Source organism: Myripristis murdjan, chromosome 22 (genome assembly GCF_902150065.1).
Source record: "Myripristis murdjan chromosome 22, fMyrMur1.1, whole genome shotgun sequence".
In the NCBI taxonomy this organism is placed as follows: Eukaryota; Metazoa; Chordata; class Actinopteri; order Holocentriformes; family Holocentridae; genus Myripristis; species Myripristis murdjan.
The window spans coordinates 19,897,519-19,918,517 of record NC_044001.1 but is presented as its reverse complement, the minus strand read 5'-3'; the positions used below and the strand labels follow the sequence as shown (position 1 = coordinate 19,918,517).

The 20,999-nt window shown below is 41.8% G+C and overlaps 1 protein-coding gene and 1 long non-coding RNA gene across 2 annotated transcripts; one reads left to right on the top strand and one right to left on the bottom strand.

The window, feature by feature from the left end:
* The first annotated feature begins 142 nt into the window (after positions 1 to 142).
* On the top strand, positions 143 to 14,363 carry mthfd1b (methylenetetrahydrofolate dehydrogenase (NADP+ dependent) 1b). Its single transcript, XM_030045057.1, has 28 exons — positions 143 to 355; positions 3,274 to 3,358; positions 3,724 to 3,783; positions 3,902 to 3,955; positions 4,048 to 4,184; positions 4,572 to 4,672; positions 4,801 to 4,937; positions 5,153 to 5,264; positions 5,362 to 5,489; positions 5,954 to 6,051; positions 6,254 to 6,427; positions 7,043 to 7,179; positions 7,290 to 7,336; positions 7,425 to 7,532; positions 7,628 to 7,702; positions 7,795 to 7,897; positions 8,035 to 8,111; positions 9,008 to 9,148; positions 9,347 to 9,415; positions 9,900 to 10,011; positions 10,560 to 10,699; positions 11,355 to 11,396; positions 11,615 to 11,715; positions 12,091 to 12,268; positions 12,537 to 12,644; positions 12,816 to 12,968; positions 13,405 to 13,508; positions 13,617 to 14,363. The coding sequence occupies exons 1-27, from the start codon at positions 318 to 320 to the stop codon at positions 13,492 to 13,494; spliced, it is 2,805 nt and encodes a 934-aa protein (XP_029900917.1). The 5' UTR covers positions 143 to 317; the 3' UTR covers positions 13,495 to 13,508; positions 13,617 to 14,363.
* A 3,110-nt stretch (positions 14,364 to 17,473) lies between these two features.
* Positions 17,474 to 18,503, bottom strand: LOC115354530 (uncharacterized). Its single transcript, XR_003927778.1, has 3 exons — positions 18,399 to 18,503; positions 18,254 to 18,286; positions 17,474 to 18,172 (listed from the first exon to the last, which is right to left on the bottom strand). It is a non-coding gene; the product is annotated as an uncharacterized LOC115354530 (long non-coding RNA).
* Between the last annotated feature and the right edge of the window lie 2,496 nt (positions 18,504 to 20,999).

Sequence of the window (20,999 nt, the reverse complement as noted above, 5' to 3'; positions counted from 1 at the left end):
TCTTCCCACATTTGCTTGGAGCTATCTGATTGGCTGTCAGGCTTGACAGTTCGACAACAACCCCGCGCTCCTCTGTGTCACTCTACCCACTGGCGAGTAGGCGAGTCGGAAGTTACGCTGTAGATGCTATTCTTGAAACTTAATGCGCAGATTATAAACCGTGGCGCTCGTTTTGTCAGCCGGGTTTACGTTACTAGCGTCGCCCCATCTTCTCTGACGCTTTGGGATAAAGTAAAGTTTTTCAGCAGACCACTCTCTCTTCTTGTCAAGAGGCAGACCAGCATCACAGTGGACCAGTGGACTGTCAAGGCACCACGATGGCGGCTCAGATCATTAGTGGAAAAGATGTTTCGGCGTGAGTAGCTATCTGGTTTCATTTGCCTACATGCATGCGTGCACTACTAAAAGTGAGATCAGCTTCCAGGATACACCATGTGTCAGGGTGCTAGCTAACCAGGCAGCTAACTTAACCAGATGGGTTACGCCAAATAACAAATGTCTGTCCTGGCTGACTCTACTGATATCTCAAGTTGTTTGGCCACTTTGCGGGCAAATGTTTTGGAGTTAAATGTTGCATCCTGTGCTGGGATCAAACACGTTTTAAGACTTTGGTTACTTAGTGTGACATGGTCTTGGCCACGTGTGGCAGGTGATCAGGAAACTAACTCATGGTACCAGCTAAACTTAGAGTGATTTGTAGATCAATAGATGACAGATGGTTTCCTACAAATATTATATGGGATATTTGTCTCCTAATGACTTTGTATATTTGTCCTGGCAAAGTTATACCACTGACCTTTGAGTGATTATCAGAGTTATGATATGGTATACACATAAAGTCAGCTCACAGAAAACTTTGGCTTGAAAGATTATAACTTTTGCATTATGTAAGAGCCTGCCTGCAGTGTGGTCTTTGCCCTATTGCGCCAGTGACCCCAAATGACAAGGCTGTTAGAAACTCACTTATGGGACTATATACCTCCATTGTCACCTTTTTACATATGCAATCTACTGCTTTTAACCTGAATCCAGTTTACAAATGGATTGCCAGCTTGTTCAGAGTTTGCCATAGTCCAAATGTTGGAGATTGCCAGTAGGTTGGTCACATTCAAATGTAAGTCGAATAGAGAGAATTTTCCCTTTTTAATGATTCAACAAAGCATAGCACGTTTAGTTACACATGCCTGTCACAAGCCTCGACTGTCAGTGTCTTGTTAACTAACTCCTCACAGTACTCATTAGTTCATTATGCAACGTGCTGACCTGTGGGCCACTCAGCATCTCTCACAAGTTGCACAAAAGCCGAGGTGCTGCTGCGTGATTGAATCAGATAGAAAGAGAGATAGAAATGGTTTGGTTTGAAATGACACACAGTCATTTGCTGTGGTTGGCTGTGTCCTTCAAGAAATGTCGTGCTCTGCAAGCAATTAAATTTGCCGAAATCTGTTTCATAGAGAAGCTCCGGCGACAATTTAATACCCATTGTTTGTAGGCATATGGCCTGCTTGATCAGTCACCAGGAAGGGATGTAACAGGCTGCCGTTGCCAGGAGGATTCTGGTTATGAAGCAATTTGTTATATTGCTGTGTTTCATAAAATGAGGTCTTATCATTGTCTCTTTCTTTGTCCACTCGACAGATAAACATAAAACATGTCTGGTGTGTGGATTATATGACCATTTCTTTGATCTAAATCACTGGATTGTATTGTTTGGACTCAGTTACTTACACAGAATGCAACATTGCTGTGTCATTGTTGGACTATATGGGTTAGCTCACAGAGAGGCTTAAAGGAGAATAAGCATCTGGGGTGGGCTTATGTGGTTTTGGGGGTTGAAGACACTAAGGTTGAATGTTTTCAGGGGCAGTGCTGTTACAACACACTGTGGGCTCTTACAAAAACAACATTATCAGACAATTAAACACTATTATACCACATAGTAATGTTTTTTCATTTACTTGTCACTGGGTAAAAGATACAGCGAGACATTTGCTAATAAGTCAAAACTTAAAGAAATAACCCAAATTGGTGTCACTCTGTTGTGTCATGCCTTTGCAATAAATGGTAGTCACATGCTGCATCTCATTATTACTTCCAACGATATTCATGTGATGCACAGAGAAAATGTGCAGCTCCTGTGAGCCCACTTAGTCTAAATCTGTGTTAAATCTGGGTTAGAGTTTTGAACAAGATCATTAGACTGTCTTTTGACCCCTTTGGAGCAAATCAATTTTTGCTCTTACCCACACAAGAGAGAGATCAATCAAGAAGAGTTTATGTGACTGATTGCTTGAATGGAACAGAAAAGAAATTTACTCCTGTTTGAGCTTTGTTCAAATGAAGACTGTATATCTTATAGGGCAACTGGATTGCCAAGTTGTGACACCAAGAGCTGGCATTGCTTTTAATGAGTGAGCTAAAGATCAGTGCCTTTGTATCAGAGATATACAGCTTGTGCTTGATTGTTTTTGTTGACTTTGTACAACCTTTGTCTTATTTGGGCCTAGTTCTGTTCTGTCATCTCATGTTTTGGATCATTTCCCAGTGTCCAGCCTGTACAGCAATGAAGATAAAACATTCATTTGAAGTTACGAAAGGATCATTCACCTGAACTGACCTTATGATGACACAGTCTAGTGTGAACTGTGTTATCACTGTGCACTTAAGGATAGGGGGAAACTAAAACAATTAAGTTACAATTGTTTTGCTGACCCCGAATTGATATATTGTCTGGATGTAAGACATATTTTTATGTTGTTGTTGGTAAAGAAATGAGTTCTGCTGCCCCTCATTCAGACAAAGTATGATTTAGCTGTTCTCCATCATACAGTGTTTAAAAAAAAAAAAAAAAAAAAAAAAAAAAAACAATTAGAATGGCAAGAAATCATGATCTTAACACGAAATTACAATATTGCAAATTGCATATTGACTTGCCAATGAATCATATTGTATGGGGAGGCCTCTGCTGATTCCCATCTTCAGTACCACTGCTTGTACTATAGTTATTAAGGCCCATGGGTGGAAATGTGTAATAAAAAAAAAGAAATAAAATCGGAACCACTCCCATAACAAGATGGTTAAATGGCATGAAAATAAGAACAAAATCATATAACCATAAACAAAGGGAAGGAACACTGCAAAAAGCCATGTGCTCATGCCTGTGGCTTTCTTATAGTTTGGTCCCTCGTTGGTTGTTCTTTATAAATGTCCACCTGCCACTGCAATATGACTAAAAATGTCAGTCTGTTCCTCTCTATTCTCTTGTGCTCTCAGGCAGGTGAGGGAGAGGCTGAAGAAGGAGGTGGCGCAGATGAAGGCCCAGGATCCCAACTTCACACCCAGTATGGTGATTTTACAGGTAAATTCAGGATGGGAGTTATGATGGGTGAGGCTGATATCATGTGTGTGGATGTTTTGCTGTTTGATTTCCCATGGCTTGACCTCACAGACCATCAGCAGGTAAGAATTTGGATCATGCATGTGTCCTTGACCAGTTTGCACTGGGTTGTATGGACACATGTGGATACACAGTGTATCAGTGAATCCTTCCACTGCCAGTGTACAGTAACAAGTCTGTGGTTGTAGATGGACATTCTTGCTATTTCTGTGATGTGTCAGCAACACAGTTGTGCGCCAAACGTGCCAAATGGCAGATGGCTTGTGTTTATTTTATTCATACAAGTGCTGAATGATGCCATGGAACTAAAATGATTGTGTTCACAGGTGGGAAACCGAGATGATTCAAATCTCTACATCAGCATGAAACTAAAAGCTGCAGCTGAGGTAAAGAGGCTAAATGTGTCCATACTGAAGTGAATATGCACGTGTGCCCAAATTTTTGGTGGAAACCGGTTGCAATCCATCTAGCTTTTAGGCCTAAACTCTCTCTCATTCCACACAGATTGGAATAAATGCCACACACATGAAACTTCCCAATACTGCAACAGAGGAGGAGGTGAGGAGGGATTAGAGGGTTCATGGTCTTTTATTTTTCTGTCTACATTCTGTCTGAGGAAAAGAGAGTAAATCCGTTTTCCTCGTCTTTAGGTTCTTCACAGCATCAGAGAGGTGAATGAGAACTCGTCCATCCACGGCCTTATCGTCCAGCTGCCCCTGGACTCCATCCATAAGATCGACACAGAGAAGGTCACCAACACCGTGGCCCCAGAGAAGGATATAGATGGGTAAGCAGCTGCATAACATGAAAATGAGGGTGTTCAACTTGCTGGACCAGTAATGATCCTGAAGGTGTGTTTCCTCCTCTTGAAAGAGGTTATACAGTAGTAATTTGGTTATTGTGATATATTGATTCATTCTACCAATGATTGTGTTTCAAAACATCTTTTTTGGGGAAAATATCTTATGAAAGCACCGGTGGTCATCCCTACAATATCATCACAGTATCAGCTGAGATATTTGATCAAGTATATTGTAATATCTTATTTTGTCCATATCTCCCAGCCCTAGTTTGCAGGACAAAGTGACAAGTTGAATGTAAACAAGGAGTCGTTTTTTCTAAGGGCTTCTTTCAAACAGTTCATTACTTTTTATGTGTTTTGATGTATTTGTAGACTGACCAGCATAAATGCAGGGAAGCTTTCTCGTGGGGAGCTGGGCAACTGCTTCATCCCCTGCACTCCCAACGGCTGCATGGAGCTGATCAGACAGGCTGGTAAGTTACAACAGGCAACATCCACAGTCATATAATTTAAAAGAGTCCATGTTACAGCAGTATGTAGAACATGGCAATGAATCAGACTGGACTGAATGAACCACTGCATTGGGTCTGCGCCTTTGCAGGTGTGTCTGTGGCAGGGAAGCGTGCGGTGGTGATTGGCCGCAGTAAGATCGTGGGTGCACCGATGCATGACCTGCTGCTGTGGAACCACGCCACCGTCACCACCTGTCACTCCAAGACCGCCGACCTCGCCGGAGAGGTAAGCCAGCCCACAGCACTACCATCCATCTCCAAATCGGACACATACCCATGAGCCATTATTTGTGTCCTGTACTATGGCAATATTGTACACACAGTTTCCTGATATTCATTAAATATTCGCTCACTTTCATACATATTAATGCATAACGATTATCTGTCATGTGCTGGTTTATACATGATTTCATTGGATTTGCATGTTTTTGTCCGTCTCAGGTTGGCAAAGCAGACATCCTGGTTGTTGGCATCGGGAAAGCTGAAATGGTGAAGGGGGAGTGGATCAAGAAGGGAGCGGTGGTTATTGACTGTGGCATCAATCACATTCCAGGTTTTTGGTTAACTTCAGTCACACAGCTCTCAGCTTTGGTTATTGTCACCCATATCGATACGATGTCGACATCATGGCTTCTCCCTGTCTCTTTCAGATGAGACCAAGCCTAGCGGGAAGCGGGTGGTGGGCGACGTCCACTATGCCTCGGCTAAGGAGCAGGCTAGCTTCATCACCCCGGTGCCTGGCGGTGTGGGACCCATGACTGTGGCCATGCTGATGGCGGTAGGGTTCATCCATAGAGTTCATCCTGAACTGAAGCTGAAGTGTGTTTAGATCTTCATTAAAGTTTAATTTTGCTGGAAGTGGCAGGCCATTGTTTGCATGTGTCACAGTTAATCTCACAAAGACTCACCTCTTTTTAATAGAGTGACACACAATGACTGTCAATTGAGCATGATTTTTTTTTATGCAAGAGATAAACTGCCCTTTCAATTTGCCGTTATGCCTCTTTTTGCCACAGTACAGCAGTAATTGCATTCTTATCACGACTAAATGAATGTCAGTGACTTGATTTGCTTCATTTCATTTTCTGGCATGCTTATTAAGATTTACAGTGATTTTCTAGAGGAAGAAATTATGTGATTAGTTCCTCTTTTGCAATCTAGATGTTAAATCAAAGTGTGTGTGTGTGTGTGTGTGTGTGTGTGTGTGTGTGTGTGTGTGTGCACGTGTTTGTGTTTGTGTAGAACACAGTGCTGAGTGCAAAGCGCTTCCTGGACAGCCATCAGCCAGGGAAATGGGACATTTCGTACACCAAGCTCAACCTGCAGAAGCCTGTGCCAAGGTTGGTGTCTTTCCCCTCTCTGGAGGCTCTTCTACCTTGTAGACATGTGCTTTCTTAATGTTTCACTGCAGAATTTGTTGAATAATTCAACAATGCACACACAAGTAGAGCCAATTTAATTCTTTAATTCGGGTTTGAAGTCTTTGAATGTGCTCCTTGCATGACATTCCCTGCAGATTTTGTGTATCTATAACTCCAACAGTGACATAGTGATTTCTCGCTCCTGCGTACCCAAGCCCATTGACTGTCTGGCGAGGGAGGTGGGCCTGATGTCCGATGAGGTGGAGCTTTACGGCAAAACTAAGGCCAAGGTCCAGCTAGATATCATCAAGCGCCTGCAGGCCCAGCCCGATGGCAAATACGTGGTGGTCACTGGGTAAGATGTTAGTTTGTGTCCTGTCTGTCCTCCCCTGACCTTTTCACCCTCATTTTGAAAGTGAAAAGGCATTTATTTTGAAGTGAAGGTTGTAAGTCTTTCCAATATTTCTCTCTAAAATGTTTTGTGATGAAACTCCACTGCCCAGTGTTATTTTTGTCTTATTTGCGTCAAGCTGGTGGAAAAACATGCCAAAAATCATTTTTACCAGCCAAAATGTGTGTGTGTGTGTGTGTGTGTGTGTGTGTGTGTGTGTGTGTGTGTGTGTGTGTGTGTGTGTGTAATCACTAAATGAAATCTGAAACAAATTAGGGAGTATTCTTTGAAAAATGCAGTTTTATCTTATATATTTATACACATCATACACATTATATTTATGAGCATCAATTTGATTAACTCACAAGGGATTGTGTATTTGTTGGTGGATAGCATTACATGTTGTAATTTCTTACAAATATCATTATGAATTCTGTCCTTATCTTCCAACTCAACCTAAGTGCAAGAGAGTTACCAGCCACTGTGACCGGTGACCCTTATTGAGGACAAACTGTACCAGCAGTTGTTTGGTTGTAGGTCATTTAATGTTAAAGTTGATCAGTGGTTTTGTGTCCGCAGCATTACACCCACCCCCCTGGGGGAGGGAAAGAGCACCACCACCATCGGCTTGGTCCAGGCCCTCGGAGCCCACATGAAACTCAATGTCTTTGCCTGCGTCCGACAGCCTTCCCAGGGACCCACTTTCGGCATTAAAGGTCAGTTCCAGGAACACTTAGTGCACATGAAATGGATTGCACGCTGTTTAACTGTGTGCTTTTAACTCCTGTATGTACTTATCTCCTGTTCCGGTGTGTTCTCTCTACAGGCGGTGCTGCAGGAGGCGGATATTCTCAAGTGATACCAATGGAAGAGGTACCTGGCTGGTATTTAGAGACAGAAATAGTGCAGTTTATATAGAAATATAATTATAAAAAGTGTCATTTACCTCTGCTGATTTCAGTTCAATCTCCATCTCACTGGTGACATCCACGCCATCACTGCTGCCAACAACTTGGTGGCTGCTGCCATCGATGCCCGCATGTTCCACGAGGCTACCCAGTCTGACAAGGTGAATACCTCTTCCTTTATGGCGGTTTTTATTAAAAATTACACTGCTTACATGGGTCGTTAATATCGTATTTCTCTCTCAATTCATATCCTCAGGCTCTGTACAACCGGTTGGTCCCCCTCAGTGGAGGCCAGAGGCAGTTCTCTGCCATCCAGATCAACAGACTTAAAGTAAGAAATCATATCACAGATGTGTAGGTTGTATTTATCTTATGGTTTAAGTTTTTTTTTTTTGTTATTTAAGTTTCTTTCTACGTGTTTAGAAACTGGGCATAGAGAAAACTGATCCCACCACTCTGACTGAGGAAGAGATCACCCGCTTTGCGCGCCTGGACATTGACCCTGAGTCTGTCACCTGGCAGAGAGGTATGGATGTCTGCACTTGAGTCTTAGAGACTCTTAACATCATGTGTGCCACATGACCCGTGTCTTTGTCTGTGTATGTGCTCATGCTTTATGCGGCATTAATGAAATGCGCATTTGATTTTTGTATGTCTTTCCAGTGTTGGATACCAATGACCGTTTCCTAAGAAAGATCACAATTGGCCAGTCACCTACGGAAAAGGGATACACTAGAGAGGTAAAGAGATCAAATCCATGAACCCATTTGTCATTCATTTCAAAAACAGACAGTGGCATCCACAGGTTGTACAGGGGTTTCTTAGAGCCCCCGGCAAAATCAGTCATTTATTCACTTTTATTTCAGTCACTAGAGGAAAATGTAATGTGAGGGTAAAAATGTTTTGATGAAAGGTCTCACAGTCCTTGCTGTTACCTTCCCAGCTACAAAAAAATCATAATTCTGTGGCACATGCGGTCCCTTAGGGCAAAATTTCAGTCAAACGTTGATCTGTTTAGGGAACCTTCCTTGACTTGGAAAAGTTCAGAAATCCCTGAGTTTAATGACATTTTTAATCCTTTTATTTTCCTGACTTAATATTGAATGTAATGTCTCTAATCCCAGTTGCCTACATTGTTACTGATGATAATGGAACATGCATTTGTGCACCCCTTCCGGGTGAATACATCCAAAGAAGTCAGAAAAGTTTAAAATACAATGTCTAGGCCTTGGAAAAGTTATGGAAAATTACACTTTTACTGGAGGTTTTGAAAAATTATGTCTACTTAATGCAGGATCAGCACAGTTAAAGATTAATTGAACAATTAAAACAACAATCAATAGCTTATTTTACCTCTATATTCTACTATCCATATTTTCTGGTCAAGCCATAGTGTTTGTTTCAGCTCAGACTAGAATGATAAAAAAAAAAAATAATAACTTACCTAGGTGTATGTCTTTTAGTTATTGTATAGAGGCTCATACAGAATACTTGAAAGATAGACTTTCACAACATGTATTGTTTTCAGCGGCAACTCTAAAAATGTGTTTCTTTTGGTCATGGAAATTTTGCTAAAATCTATGGAGCCACTGGTGGAAAAGTGTGTGACCCCTGTCCCGTCCTCTCGGTCCTCCAGGCCCAGTTCGACATCACTGTGGCCAGTGAAATCATGGCGGTGCTGGCCCTCACCAGCAGCTTGGAGGACATGCGCCTGCGCCTGGCTAAGATGGTGGTGGCCACCAGTCGTAGTGGGGAGCCCATCACCACCGAGGACCTGGTCAGTGGACTCCGATCTCCTCCTTCTGCACCTCCAAACCATATGGGCCCTCTGTATACTTATCTCTGCTACACATGTTGACATTACTGCTGCTGGTTAACAGTCATGTAAAAGAGACGGTTAATCCTCTTGTGTGGAAAAAGGCACCATTTTGATGTAGTGAGGTTGTCTATCTGATGTGCTGCTTTTCCTCTACAGGGTGTGAGTGGAGCTCTGGCTGTACTAATGAGAGATGCCATCAAGCCAAACCTCATGCAGACTTTGGAGGTGGGTGAAATGCAACACAGACACGGTGTCTTAGTCAACTACTCAGGCCAGAACTTTACTACCCAGAGAGACAGTGTGGGAGTAAGCGCTCAGGTCTTTAACTAGGTTAGGAACCTGTGCACTGGCGTTTCGATCCACCAAAATCCTCCTACGAGCTTCCCAAGGCAGTCCGAGACCGTCTGCAGAGCACAGATATCATTTGCTGTCGGCTGTTTGTCCAAGTTGTGAGCGTCCCCTCTTCCCGTCTCTGATCTCAGGCAGCAGTGGGCAGAGAAAGTGGCTCATTGGCTTGTATTCAGTGCACTGATCTTTTGAAGCCCGTATTTTCATTTCAGCTGCATTGCAGTTTTCTTAGTGATATCAGCTTGTTTTCACTAAAACGATTCCAGAGAGAACTCAATTTCAGAGTGTGCCTGAGAGATGACATTGCCTCGAGTTAGGCACTTTGTCACTGTTATCACATGCAAGATTTCTCACTCCGCAGGGCACCCCGGTGTTCGTCCACGCTGGGCCCTTTGCCAACATTGCCCACGGCAACTCCTCCATCTTGGCTGACAAAATCGCTCTGAAGCTGGTTGGACCCGAGGGCTTTGTAGGTAAGTGGAACTGAGAAACTGGCTGTATGGACTTGATCTAGTACTGAGGGGCTTAGTTATGACTCCTATACCACCGTAGATCATTTGCTGGTATGTTTTGCTTACAGTAGTGATGCTGATGTATGAACGTAAAGAAATACTCCTACATTTTGGGAAAAATACCATGTTCAGTTACCCAGACTGCGACAAGATGTTTGATACCATTTTCACCTCTGTGTGTCCAGTGGTTCGGTTCCTGTGAGTTGCATTTTGTGTTAGCTTAGCATAAAGACTTGAAGTCTATGGGAGTCATTAGCCTAACTCTATCTGTCTTTTTGCACAATGTAGCATGTGTATTTGGAATGCACTCTTGGAAACGGTATCGAACACTTTGTCTCAGTCTGGGTAAGTTGGAAAAAGAGTATTTTGCCCAAAACGCTGGAGTATTCATTTAATATAAATATAAATGATTCTGGATTGTCACCAGTGATATTCTTCAGTATTACGGGTTCTGCTACTCTTTAAGCAGTCTCGCAGCCTCACACATCCCTCTCGATTGTGTCCAACAGTGACGGAGGCTGGTTTCGGTGCTGACATCGGCATGGAGAAGTTCTTCAACATCAAGTGCCGATACTCCGGCCTGAGGCCACACGTGGTGGTGCTCGTGGCGACTGTCCGAGCCTTGAAGATGCACGGAGGAGGACCAACAGTGAGTTTTCTGGGCTGTCGCTGATAGCAAGATATATGCAGCTTCAGCGACCTTGTCTTTGAAATACTCTGTTATTACATTCATGTCAGTTTTTATATATATTTTTACAGCTTTATTTGTTTATTTAAGGATGCCAATGAAAACTCAGGTAACCTTCCTGGGGTCTCACATATGGCACAGTGACAAAAAAATACTACTACTACTACTACTACTACTAACAATAATAATAATAATGATAACAACAACAACTCACATGACAAAAGAAAAGGAAAAAAAGAACAAACTGAATCTTTTGCTTTAATTCTTGTTATTCTTATTCTAGGTAAATGTCTTAGAATAAGGGTCTCTGTTACTTTACTGTGAATCCTACTCCCAAATTCACCTTGAACAGCAGCCACACGTCACATGAGATCTTTGCCTCATGCAGTGCAGCGCCTCATTTCTCTCTCCGAATGCTCGTGCACAGCCATGAATGTCATTACGTTTCCTGCTGTGTGGAGGTCGCTAAACAAAGGCCCATTCATATTCCACCCCACTTTTTCTTCACTCATGCAAACTGTTGCTTGCATGGGTGAAGACGAGGGAAACAGTTGAGGAGGGATGATTAGAGGTCTTTATTGACAAAGATTAATTGTTGTATATTGTGTCCCTGTAGGTCACCGCTGGGATGCCGTTGCCTAAGGAGTACGTGGAGGAGGTAATGCATAGACCACCCACAGCTATAGAAAGTTGTATCCCTCTTCTCGAGCATATTTCCTCAAACTGAGCACAAATGTATCCTTTCCTCTTTATGATCATTTTACACTGATTGCTTATGGCTTGAGATCCAGTTGTTTAGAGTCTTTTGCATTTATTAGTGTGTACCTTAACCCTGTGTGTGTGCGTGTGTGTGTGTGCGTGTGTGTGTGTTTATAGAACCTCCCGCTGCTGGAGAAGGGCTGCAGCAACATGAGGAAGCAGATAGAGAACGCAAAGCACTTCGGGGTGCCTGTGGTGGTGGCCGTCAATGCTTTCAAGTAAGTGGTGTGGGCACTGATGGCAGTGTATGTTATGGAAAACAAAGGACTAAATAAAGTGTGATTTATTGAATGTGAACGGCTGAATGTTTACTGCATTATGGTTGAAATTTCCTCAATATCTCAGACAAGGTTTTACTCTCATGTTAATCTTGATAAAGACATTATACAACAGCTGGCGCACGAGCTGTCTAATTCCTGGCTTGGTTATATTTTCAGCATCTCCTGAAGGAAAAGCACTTAATTCACATTTTAAATTTATGTGACGTTTCCAGAGTTTGCTGAGAATTTGCCTGACAGTTGGATGGAAATACAGCTCGTGTTTCTGTTTATCTCTAACCTCTTGTTTTTGATCTGTGCCGGCCCGACCCGCAGGACAGACACTGAGGCTGAGCTAGATTTGATCTGCAACATGGCCAAGACCGCGGGGGCGTTTGATGCTGTGCGTTGCTCCCATTGGGCCGAGGGTGGCGCCGGTGCAGTGGCACTGGGCCAGGCCGTCCAGAGGGCCTCTGAGGCCCCGAGCAACTTCAAGTTCCTCTATGATGTGGAGGTAGATGTCAGCATTATTTTGCATATTAAGGGGTTTTGAGATGTCTAACGTTGACCCCCACTCAGAAAATGCCATCTTACATATTCATCATCAGTATCAATGAAAAATGAATAGCAGTAATAAAATACAACAGCCTCATATCTTTGTTCCTAAATAATCAAGTACTATAAATGTATAAATTAGTCTTCCTTGCAGTGCTGCAGAACATAACTCTCTCACAGCCTTTAATCATTTAATGAATACTTACATTCCTGTGTTTATGTTTTAGCTCCCCATTGTTGACAAGATTCGCATCATCGCCCAGAAAATCTATGGAGCTGATGATATTGAGCTGCTTCCAGATGCCCAACAGAAGGTGGAGCGCTACACCAAACAGGTCAGCACCCATGGAAGTGTTTTTTTTTTTTTTTTTTTTTTTTTGTGTGTGTGTGTGTGTGTGTGTGTGGTTATTGTTAAACCTGTTTTTTGGGATCTCCTGTCAAACAAAATCATTGCCTTTTTTAATTACAGGAAAAAGTCTAATGTACTTGTTTTCATTACCCCTCAGGGTTTCAGCAACCTGCCAATCTGCATGGCAAAGACACACCTGTCACTCTCTCACGAAGCAGACAAGAAGGGTGTGCCCACAGGTTTCATCCTACCCATCAGAGACATCAGGGCCAGTGTGGGCGCTGGCTTTCTTTTCCCTCTGGTTGGCACGGTAAGCGCTCATTGACACCCACAGCAAGCACAGGCACCGTCATCATTAAGAGGCAAATTGAGGCCAGTCAGTCGCCGTGTGGCGCCTCACTCCCTAAGGTCTGGCATATTCCACAGCCCTCGTCAGGGAAGACTTTTGTTAGCGCCAATGAACACCAGCAAAATGTATCTATCCGCACCACATTCTTAGTCCTTGGGAGGAGATAGAGCCAGTTTGCTGGTGTTCTTCAGCAGGAAATAGTTCCCAAGGAAACCCCATCCCCCTAATGGCAGTGGGTTTTGGTGGTATCTGTGGGTCTGCAGAATAATCACCACAAATATCAGACTAGACTACTTTTGTATGTACTTGTGTTTTTTCAGTTTAGCTCTGATGTATCTTTATCAGTTCATGAGTGAAAACTTTCCAACTGCTTTCCTACTCTGTCCGTCCCTCCTAGATGCCCACAATCCCCGGGCTGCCCACCAGGCCGTGTTTCTACGACATCGACCTGGACCCAGAGACCGAGCAGGTCAACGGGCTCTTCTAAAGCACTGTTTACTGGTAAGGTGGCTTTGTGTACAATGAGATCACCTTATATCCATCTCAGCAATAGTGATGGTGCTGTCACTATATGGTTATTTACTCTATTTGCTCTTTCTCTGTGTGCAGAAATGGCCTTCCACCCCCCGCTGAGCCTTAATGAAATTTGATGGAGTAATAACTGGAGCGCCTTCCTTTCGCCTGCCAATGTTTTTCTTCTTCTTCACAGTTTTTTTTTTCACTCAGTCACTGACATCTGTAAATAATTCATTTGCTGTGCCCAGGCCACTGAGGGATGAATTAAGAAAGCTAATTAATCACAGAACGGTTTCTCCCCAGAGACTGTCACTATGTGTTGGACTTCTCGCAGGGAGGAAATGTCCTATTTACATTCCTATAAGATACGTTGGTGGCTTCACATGAACAAGCCCTCCCCAGGGTGCTTATATGCTGCATTGAATATCCCCGTCCCTGTACTCCTGATGATAATTATGATCATACATTTCAAATTTGTTTGGGGCCAGGTCTGGAGCCTTGCATCAGGTAGTTGTTTATGTTTGTGTGTGTTACAGCTGATACTGTCATTAACAATGAACCGTACTGACTGTGCCTTTGCAAGGAACACACTGTTCAAAATTAGGCAAAACTAATGCTGCCTTACAAAATGTTTTGTTACAATCTTTGCTGTTTAAAAAGACCTTGTCTAATTGCACCGCAGATTTTCTATTTTGCTCGTCATGTTTTCTAATAAAATAATTTGGGTCTGACACTGTCGGAGTAATTTTGCACTGCTGTGAAACTGACGAATCATGATGCTGTACATCAGTGGTTTTCACTTTTCTGTCAGAAAAGACTGAATAAAGTCTCTTGGCTGTTCTACCTGTTAGAAAGGAGGTATTTACTCTCTTTCAGTTTAGTGTTTTTTTTTTTTTGTTTGTTTGTTTGTTTTTTTATGGCTTTAAATATTCAACTCTATTGTTATGTGGGTGTTATGTGTGTGTCTCCAGATGGTGCCTTGATGCCATTCATTACACATAATGTTGAGTCTGACATGACCACATGCTGGGACTCTTTATCTGTCAAGCACAACACAAATATACACTGACGCTGATTATTTTCAGTATAAATCAAGGCTATTGTTAGCACAACCTCAATTAATCACAGCAAATGCTTTAAAATGCACCACTCTTCAAGGCATGTTTGTGTATGAGCTGATGAATAAATAGCCCGTTTTCTTACTCTGGCTGATCAGTGACGCAGGACTGGTTGGCAATTTCTTGCATCGTGTGACACGTCAATCATTGCATCACTATGGAAACCCATGTGTGGTGTTGCTGCTGATGATAGCGGAGCTCTGCTGAACAGTGAAGTGCAGAGGCATACTCAAGCATGCTCGCTGGTATTTTATACACTACATATTTTTACATGGAATAAGAGGAATGATTTTTGACAGGTAAGAAGTGATTTTCCTTAAAAGCCACTAAATGGCTTAAAGCAGTTCTATACTGATCTGTAATATATTAACCCATAGATGTACCTTGAGCAATTTTTAACTTGTAATTGCATGTATGCATTTCCTCAAAAGTAACATGAATGTAATGTGATCATAGGTACATTGGAAGTGAATTGTCAGCCTAAATAGACAGGAAACTTTTCATTTCAAAACATGATTTCATGGGCAAGCTAAATACCCTGTGTACTAACTTGAAATATCCATTCAATAAATGAGTCACAGGTATGATCAGACAGCCTTGCTAGGAGGTTTATTAAATATTTGACTGAATGATTGTGACTCACCGACACAGACTGCTTGACCGTGGACAATAACATGATGAGACCGGTGTGACTAGAGCAGCTTTGCAAAGAGACACTAGAAAAGACACTAATTTCATTATTTTTTTGATATTTGAGGGAAAGATAACATTGATCTTTCACATATGAGTAATTTAACAAATGCTCCTCCATCAGGAAAGAAAATTGCTGAAGACCATGTCATTTAAAGAAACCTCAGCTGGGCATGGCTCAGTTACAAAGGTGCTGAGGAGAAAGCTGACCAGCCCCCCGCATCTTTTGCTGGGCAAATCAAAGGCAAAAAACGGAACTGGAGGCGGGAGCGTCCGGGCTTGCAGACACAACGGCTCAAATAACAGCTGTAACGTGACAGAAGTTTCAGGACGAAGCTGTGAAGAAGACGCCAGTGAGGAGGTTGCAGCAAAGTCCACCACAGAGTCTCAAAGAGGTTCAGTTAACAAGGAACAGAAAGAAATTGGAAACCGGGGCACAACAGCCAAGTCACCCCTCACAGATCAAACTAAAGCAGCAGCTGACAAATCTGACCAAAACCAGGTTACACAAAAACGTACTGTTTTAAAGCAAGTTTTCTCGCCATCTGTCCCTTGCTTCAGATGTATCCGCACACCTGATGAGGGTGAATATGATGCTGTCACTTTCTTCAACAGACAAACCCGAGACTCTGTGGACCTGACGGCTCAGTCAGCTTTGATATTCAGCAACACCACAAAAATACAACAAGACAAGTCTGCTGTGGCAAAAGGGGAAACGAGTAAAACCAGGACATTTAAACTCTTCAAACGACTCATTGTTGATCCCAAATGCCAGTCAAAAGCAAAATCAGTAGCACCAGAAAATTCTGTCCAACATGACACTTTGATTCCCTGCTCCTTTAAGAAGCAGCCAAAGACGTTCTGGAGGCAGAAACCCAAAAAGCCTTCTCCTTTCTTCCACGAGTGTATTGGAGAATCCAAGGACTATATTGAGGAGGAGACAATTGTCCTGGCCAATAAACATACTGATGACCATATTGTGAAAAGTGTGACCCTGAGCCCACACCTTGAAAATGAGCTCAAATGTCATTGCCATGAGATGCTGACAGTGAGTGTGGATGTAACATCAGCGATCAAGGATGCTGCTGAAATTGAAGGTGCCAGGGCTTCTGAGACACCTTCACATGTAAGAACAGAGGTCAAAGTGATGGTACAACTTCAAGGGAACCTGAAAGAGGGTCTGATTGAAGGCAAAGAGACTCGGATGAAACCACTTTCTCTGGAGGAGCGCTGCAATGTGGAGAGCAGCATGGTGAGTGTGAGTCAGGGTTTCGGAGTTTGCCAAAATGTGGACATTTCACATGGGCAACAAGGCATTAACAGTCCTACCATCATCTCAGCCCTAACTGCGTCAGAGCATTTGTCAGGAGGGAAGGAGACCAGTTTGAATCCTTCATGTAAAAGTGATTCAAACACAGCTCACCAGGACGCTTCTGCAGGGAATGACAAAAACACACCAGGGGGAACTGTTACAGGTGATGGTGCAATTGCAGGAGACTTGCATTTGGACAAAATTGATGGGGTCCAACCGTGCACTGAACAAAGCATTTGCACTGACACATTTTGCACAGGGGCGGCTCAATCTGAAGAAAATGCTGAGCAAGGGTGTGATGAAATGGAAATGCTCCTGATGGAAACAGCCTGCTCTGTGGTTCAGGCCGCCATGAAAGCGGCACTGGATCAGTATAAAGACGAGCTAATGGACTCAGGGAGCAGTGTGGACTGAGCAGTGTTGGATGTGAAAAAGAAAACTACTATGTTTATGGATACACAAGATATACTGTAGCTAAAAACTAACATCAGATAAATCACAAATCAGATCATGTACAATAGATAGGATACTGTATATTCTGTGTTGTATCATGAATAGTCAAAAATGTACATATTTCTACATCGTGGATGATGGAGATGAAGCACCCTTTGCGTATAGATACTCTTGTTGTCTCACTTGGCTTCATTGTGTAGTTTTCTAGGTTTAGTGAGGGAAAAATGTGCATCATATTTGTCCAAAATCATCACTATGTGGAATATGTGACTACGATTATGACAGACTTTTTTTTTTTTTTTTTTAAATAAATAATGGCCAAAAACGAGGTGTGGCAGTTTTCTTTATTATGCAGCTTATGGCATTAACTGCATGTAACACACATGCATTATTTCACTGGCAAATACAATTTATTTGACAATTGCTTGTGTCCCTATTACAGTCAAAATGACAAATGTAGCTGGGTTTTGAATTATTCTTATAGATGAATTTTGCATGCCTTACACGGTATGGTTATTTAGTGGGTCAGTAATTTCTTGCAGTCCATAGACACGTTTAAAAAATGGAAATCAGACATCAAAATAGCACATTGTCTACCAAGAATTAAAAAAGCTCACACATTAACTTGGACAAGTCAGTTGAGAACAGGTTTACAGTAACAGCCTGGTCAAAAGGACACACACAACAAAGACCATAAAAAACAATAATTAAAGATTTCAACATAACTAAAACAAACTGTTATTGCATACCTGTAAGCTGCTTTACACAGTCATGGCAAATATCCTTGAGTTCTTGTGCATCTGTTTTGTGTGAATGAGTCATTAAGTTTACTACAGAGGTTATACAAAACTGCCTGAATAAACAATATGACAGACTTAGTCTCTTCTGGATTAGTTGATCTGGGGTCTGTATGTATTTAATATTTCATATCTGTAATTACAGACGGGAAAGGTGAGGATCTCTACACTTGTCAGAATTCACTTTTTACCCCCGTGACTGTGACGGTGACCCTGACCCCGGCCATTACCTCCACCGCCGCCGCCGCCACGGCCCTTATTCTTGCCTCTTCCTTTTCCCTATGAGAAAAAAAATGAATGAAACCATTTACAGTGGGTGGGTGATAGATATTGTTTAAAATAAGCTTGTAAATCTCCTACCTTCTTTTTGCCTTCCTCTCCTCCAGAGCTTCCCTGTGGAAGATCAAATCAGTTCAGAAAAGTTCCTGAGAAGTTACTGAACCCATCACAGTGAAGTAAAGGGGTTTAATATCAAACAAAACATTAGCAAGTTGAGAGATCTTACCTCAGATTCAGACCCAGACCCCTCATTGTCACCAGAGTCCTCCCCCTCCTCCACTGCTGGTTCCTTACCCTCCTCCTCCTGCACCAGCTCCTCAGATTGGACGTCCTGCATAGCAGATCTCATTAGTATACTGCATGTAATGTCATTCACGTAATATTGCACCTTCTGTGTTTACAAGCAAAAATGTGACTTACTGGTGTTTCGCCAGTGATGGAGCACAAAGAAGGAAAGGAAGAAACAAAAACAGTTAAATATATGAATCAAGAAAGGAGTTAAATAAATAATAATAAAAAAAAAAACAACTGTGAAATGAGGTGGCCCATCATACAAATGGTTGAGGATATATTACTAGAAATCAAGGCAGCATGAGTGCACTGGACCATGATGTAAAAAAAGACATGAAAAGGAAGAAGTGTGTGTCCAAAGCACAAACATGTATGACTGTCCTCCCTGCAAAGCTAATGTTTTCATGCAAGAAACCAAACTAAGTTATTTCGTTTACTAAAATCTCCTGTCGACATGGAATCAGAATCAGAAATACTTTATTGATCCTGAGGGGAAATTGGGTCAGTTGCAGTTGCTGAAATTCTCAAGACAAGAAAATATTGTAAGGATAAGTTAAAGTATTATTACAGTTTTTTTTTTTTCAATCGCTTTACCTCCTCTGTCAACTCAGAAACCATGGTATCAAAACAGTTAATACAAAGGCCTAATGAGAGGAACTCTGCCCAAAATAACACATTTGGTTTGCAAAAGGCTCTTACCATGGCAAAACAGTTCAAACATGCAGCAAAAGCACATTTTGCCACTGCCCAATACAACTTGCAGTCAGGTGAGTAAATCCAGCCACTCACTCACTTCGTACTCAACACCAAAATGCAACATACCCTTTTCAGTCTGAGCAGGTTCCACTTTACTTTTTCCTGTGTGTACTGCAGTCATTTTTTTTTTTTTTTTGGACAATTTACATCTTTACATATTGTAAAGCAAGTAGCAAAAGCCCATATTTCCCTCAAACAACTCAACTTATGCCCAAATGATTAGATTCCTTCAATCAGCTCTACTGTACTGTAACACAGCTGACAACAGAATACAAAATACAGCTATCAGTTTGAACAAGGTTCTCCTGTGTGCTACACATTCAAATGTGAACTTAGAGTAAAGAATTGCATCCAAACTCAGAAAGACTTTGAAGTGAAATTTTACTGTATTGATGGCAAAAACCGAAATACTGTAATTTTTTGTAGGTGCATACTGATTGATTGGTGAATGGTGATTTGTGGAAAAGGTAGTGATGCAGGTGCACTAGTGATTTCACAGTGATGCGGGTAATTTCTATCAGCTGATATTACACTGATGAGTTGTTGGAGAGTTCTACAGTTATTATTGCACAGTTAAATGGTTAAATTTCTGAGACATGAGCTTGAGATTTAGATGTGTGTATGCGGTATGTCAGCACAGTATCTTGATGGTGTAAGATTTTTGCAAGCCAGTTTGTCTCTTTGCATTTTTAATCTCTGCTGAAAGTTAAAAAAGAGAAACAAAAAATCACTTATGGAAACTTACTTGGGTCACCCATTTTGGTTTGTTTTTGTCAAGCACGGCAGAAACCACTGTAAGAGACGATGAAAATATCAATTATAGATGTTTCTTGAAACCATTACCTGCATCAAATAATCAAATCATAATAAAACAGTGTGAGAGAGAAGCAGATCATACCTGGTTCAGAAGTGTGAAAGACTATGTCTAACCTGCATATTCAGTCAGTATTTATAAGGTATCATGGGAGGGAAGGAATGTGGGTGTGTGAAAGCTTCACCTAAATCTAAGGTTTGGATGTGTGATGGACGCTGGGTGAGGCAGTGGCTGTGGGCCAGGGTGTTTTCTGGCTCCACCGAAAAATATTAAATGAAGGATTATATAATTACAGCTGTCAGTGCTAACTTTGTTGTCGCAGGTTTTTGTCTGATCAAACCTGAATATCCAGGACACCAATTCTAAATAACATCTGTACACACCCTCACTTTAACTTTAAGTTTTAGAGTCTGACTCTTTGTAGAGTAAATGTATGAGTTTGTATTTCTCATTAAATTCTGTATTTAGGTTAAATACAACACACAAACAGCTAAAGAGTGGTTTAAAGGAAAATTCCGACTCACCAGACAGAGACGAGATAGATGTACAATAGTATTTTCACCTCTGTATGTCCAGTGGTTTGGTTCCTATGGGTAATATTTCATGTTAGCTCAGCATAAAGACTTGAGGTCTATAGGAGTCATTAGCCTGGCTCTGTTAAACAATAATCTTAAAGATTTCCAGTAGACTCTCTGATTTCCAGGTGGGAGGCCTTGAGGCCCTGGGGACAAATAAAGATATATTGATATTGATTGACTGAGGATCAACAACTTTGGACACACAGCAGCCAGTTATCAGCGGATCCAGAATTAGAGCATCACTGCAGCTATAACTAAATCTAAATGTCAACCAGATATCTGCATTCACTGTTTATCAACCAGTTATATTGAGTAAAGCACTAAACTGTACCACCCATATGCCATATTTTCCTGATATGTACATTAAGAATGTCACAAAATGTTGATA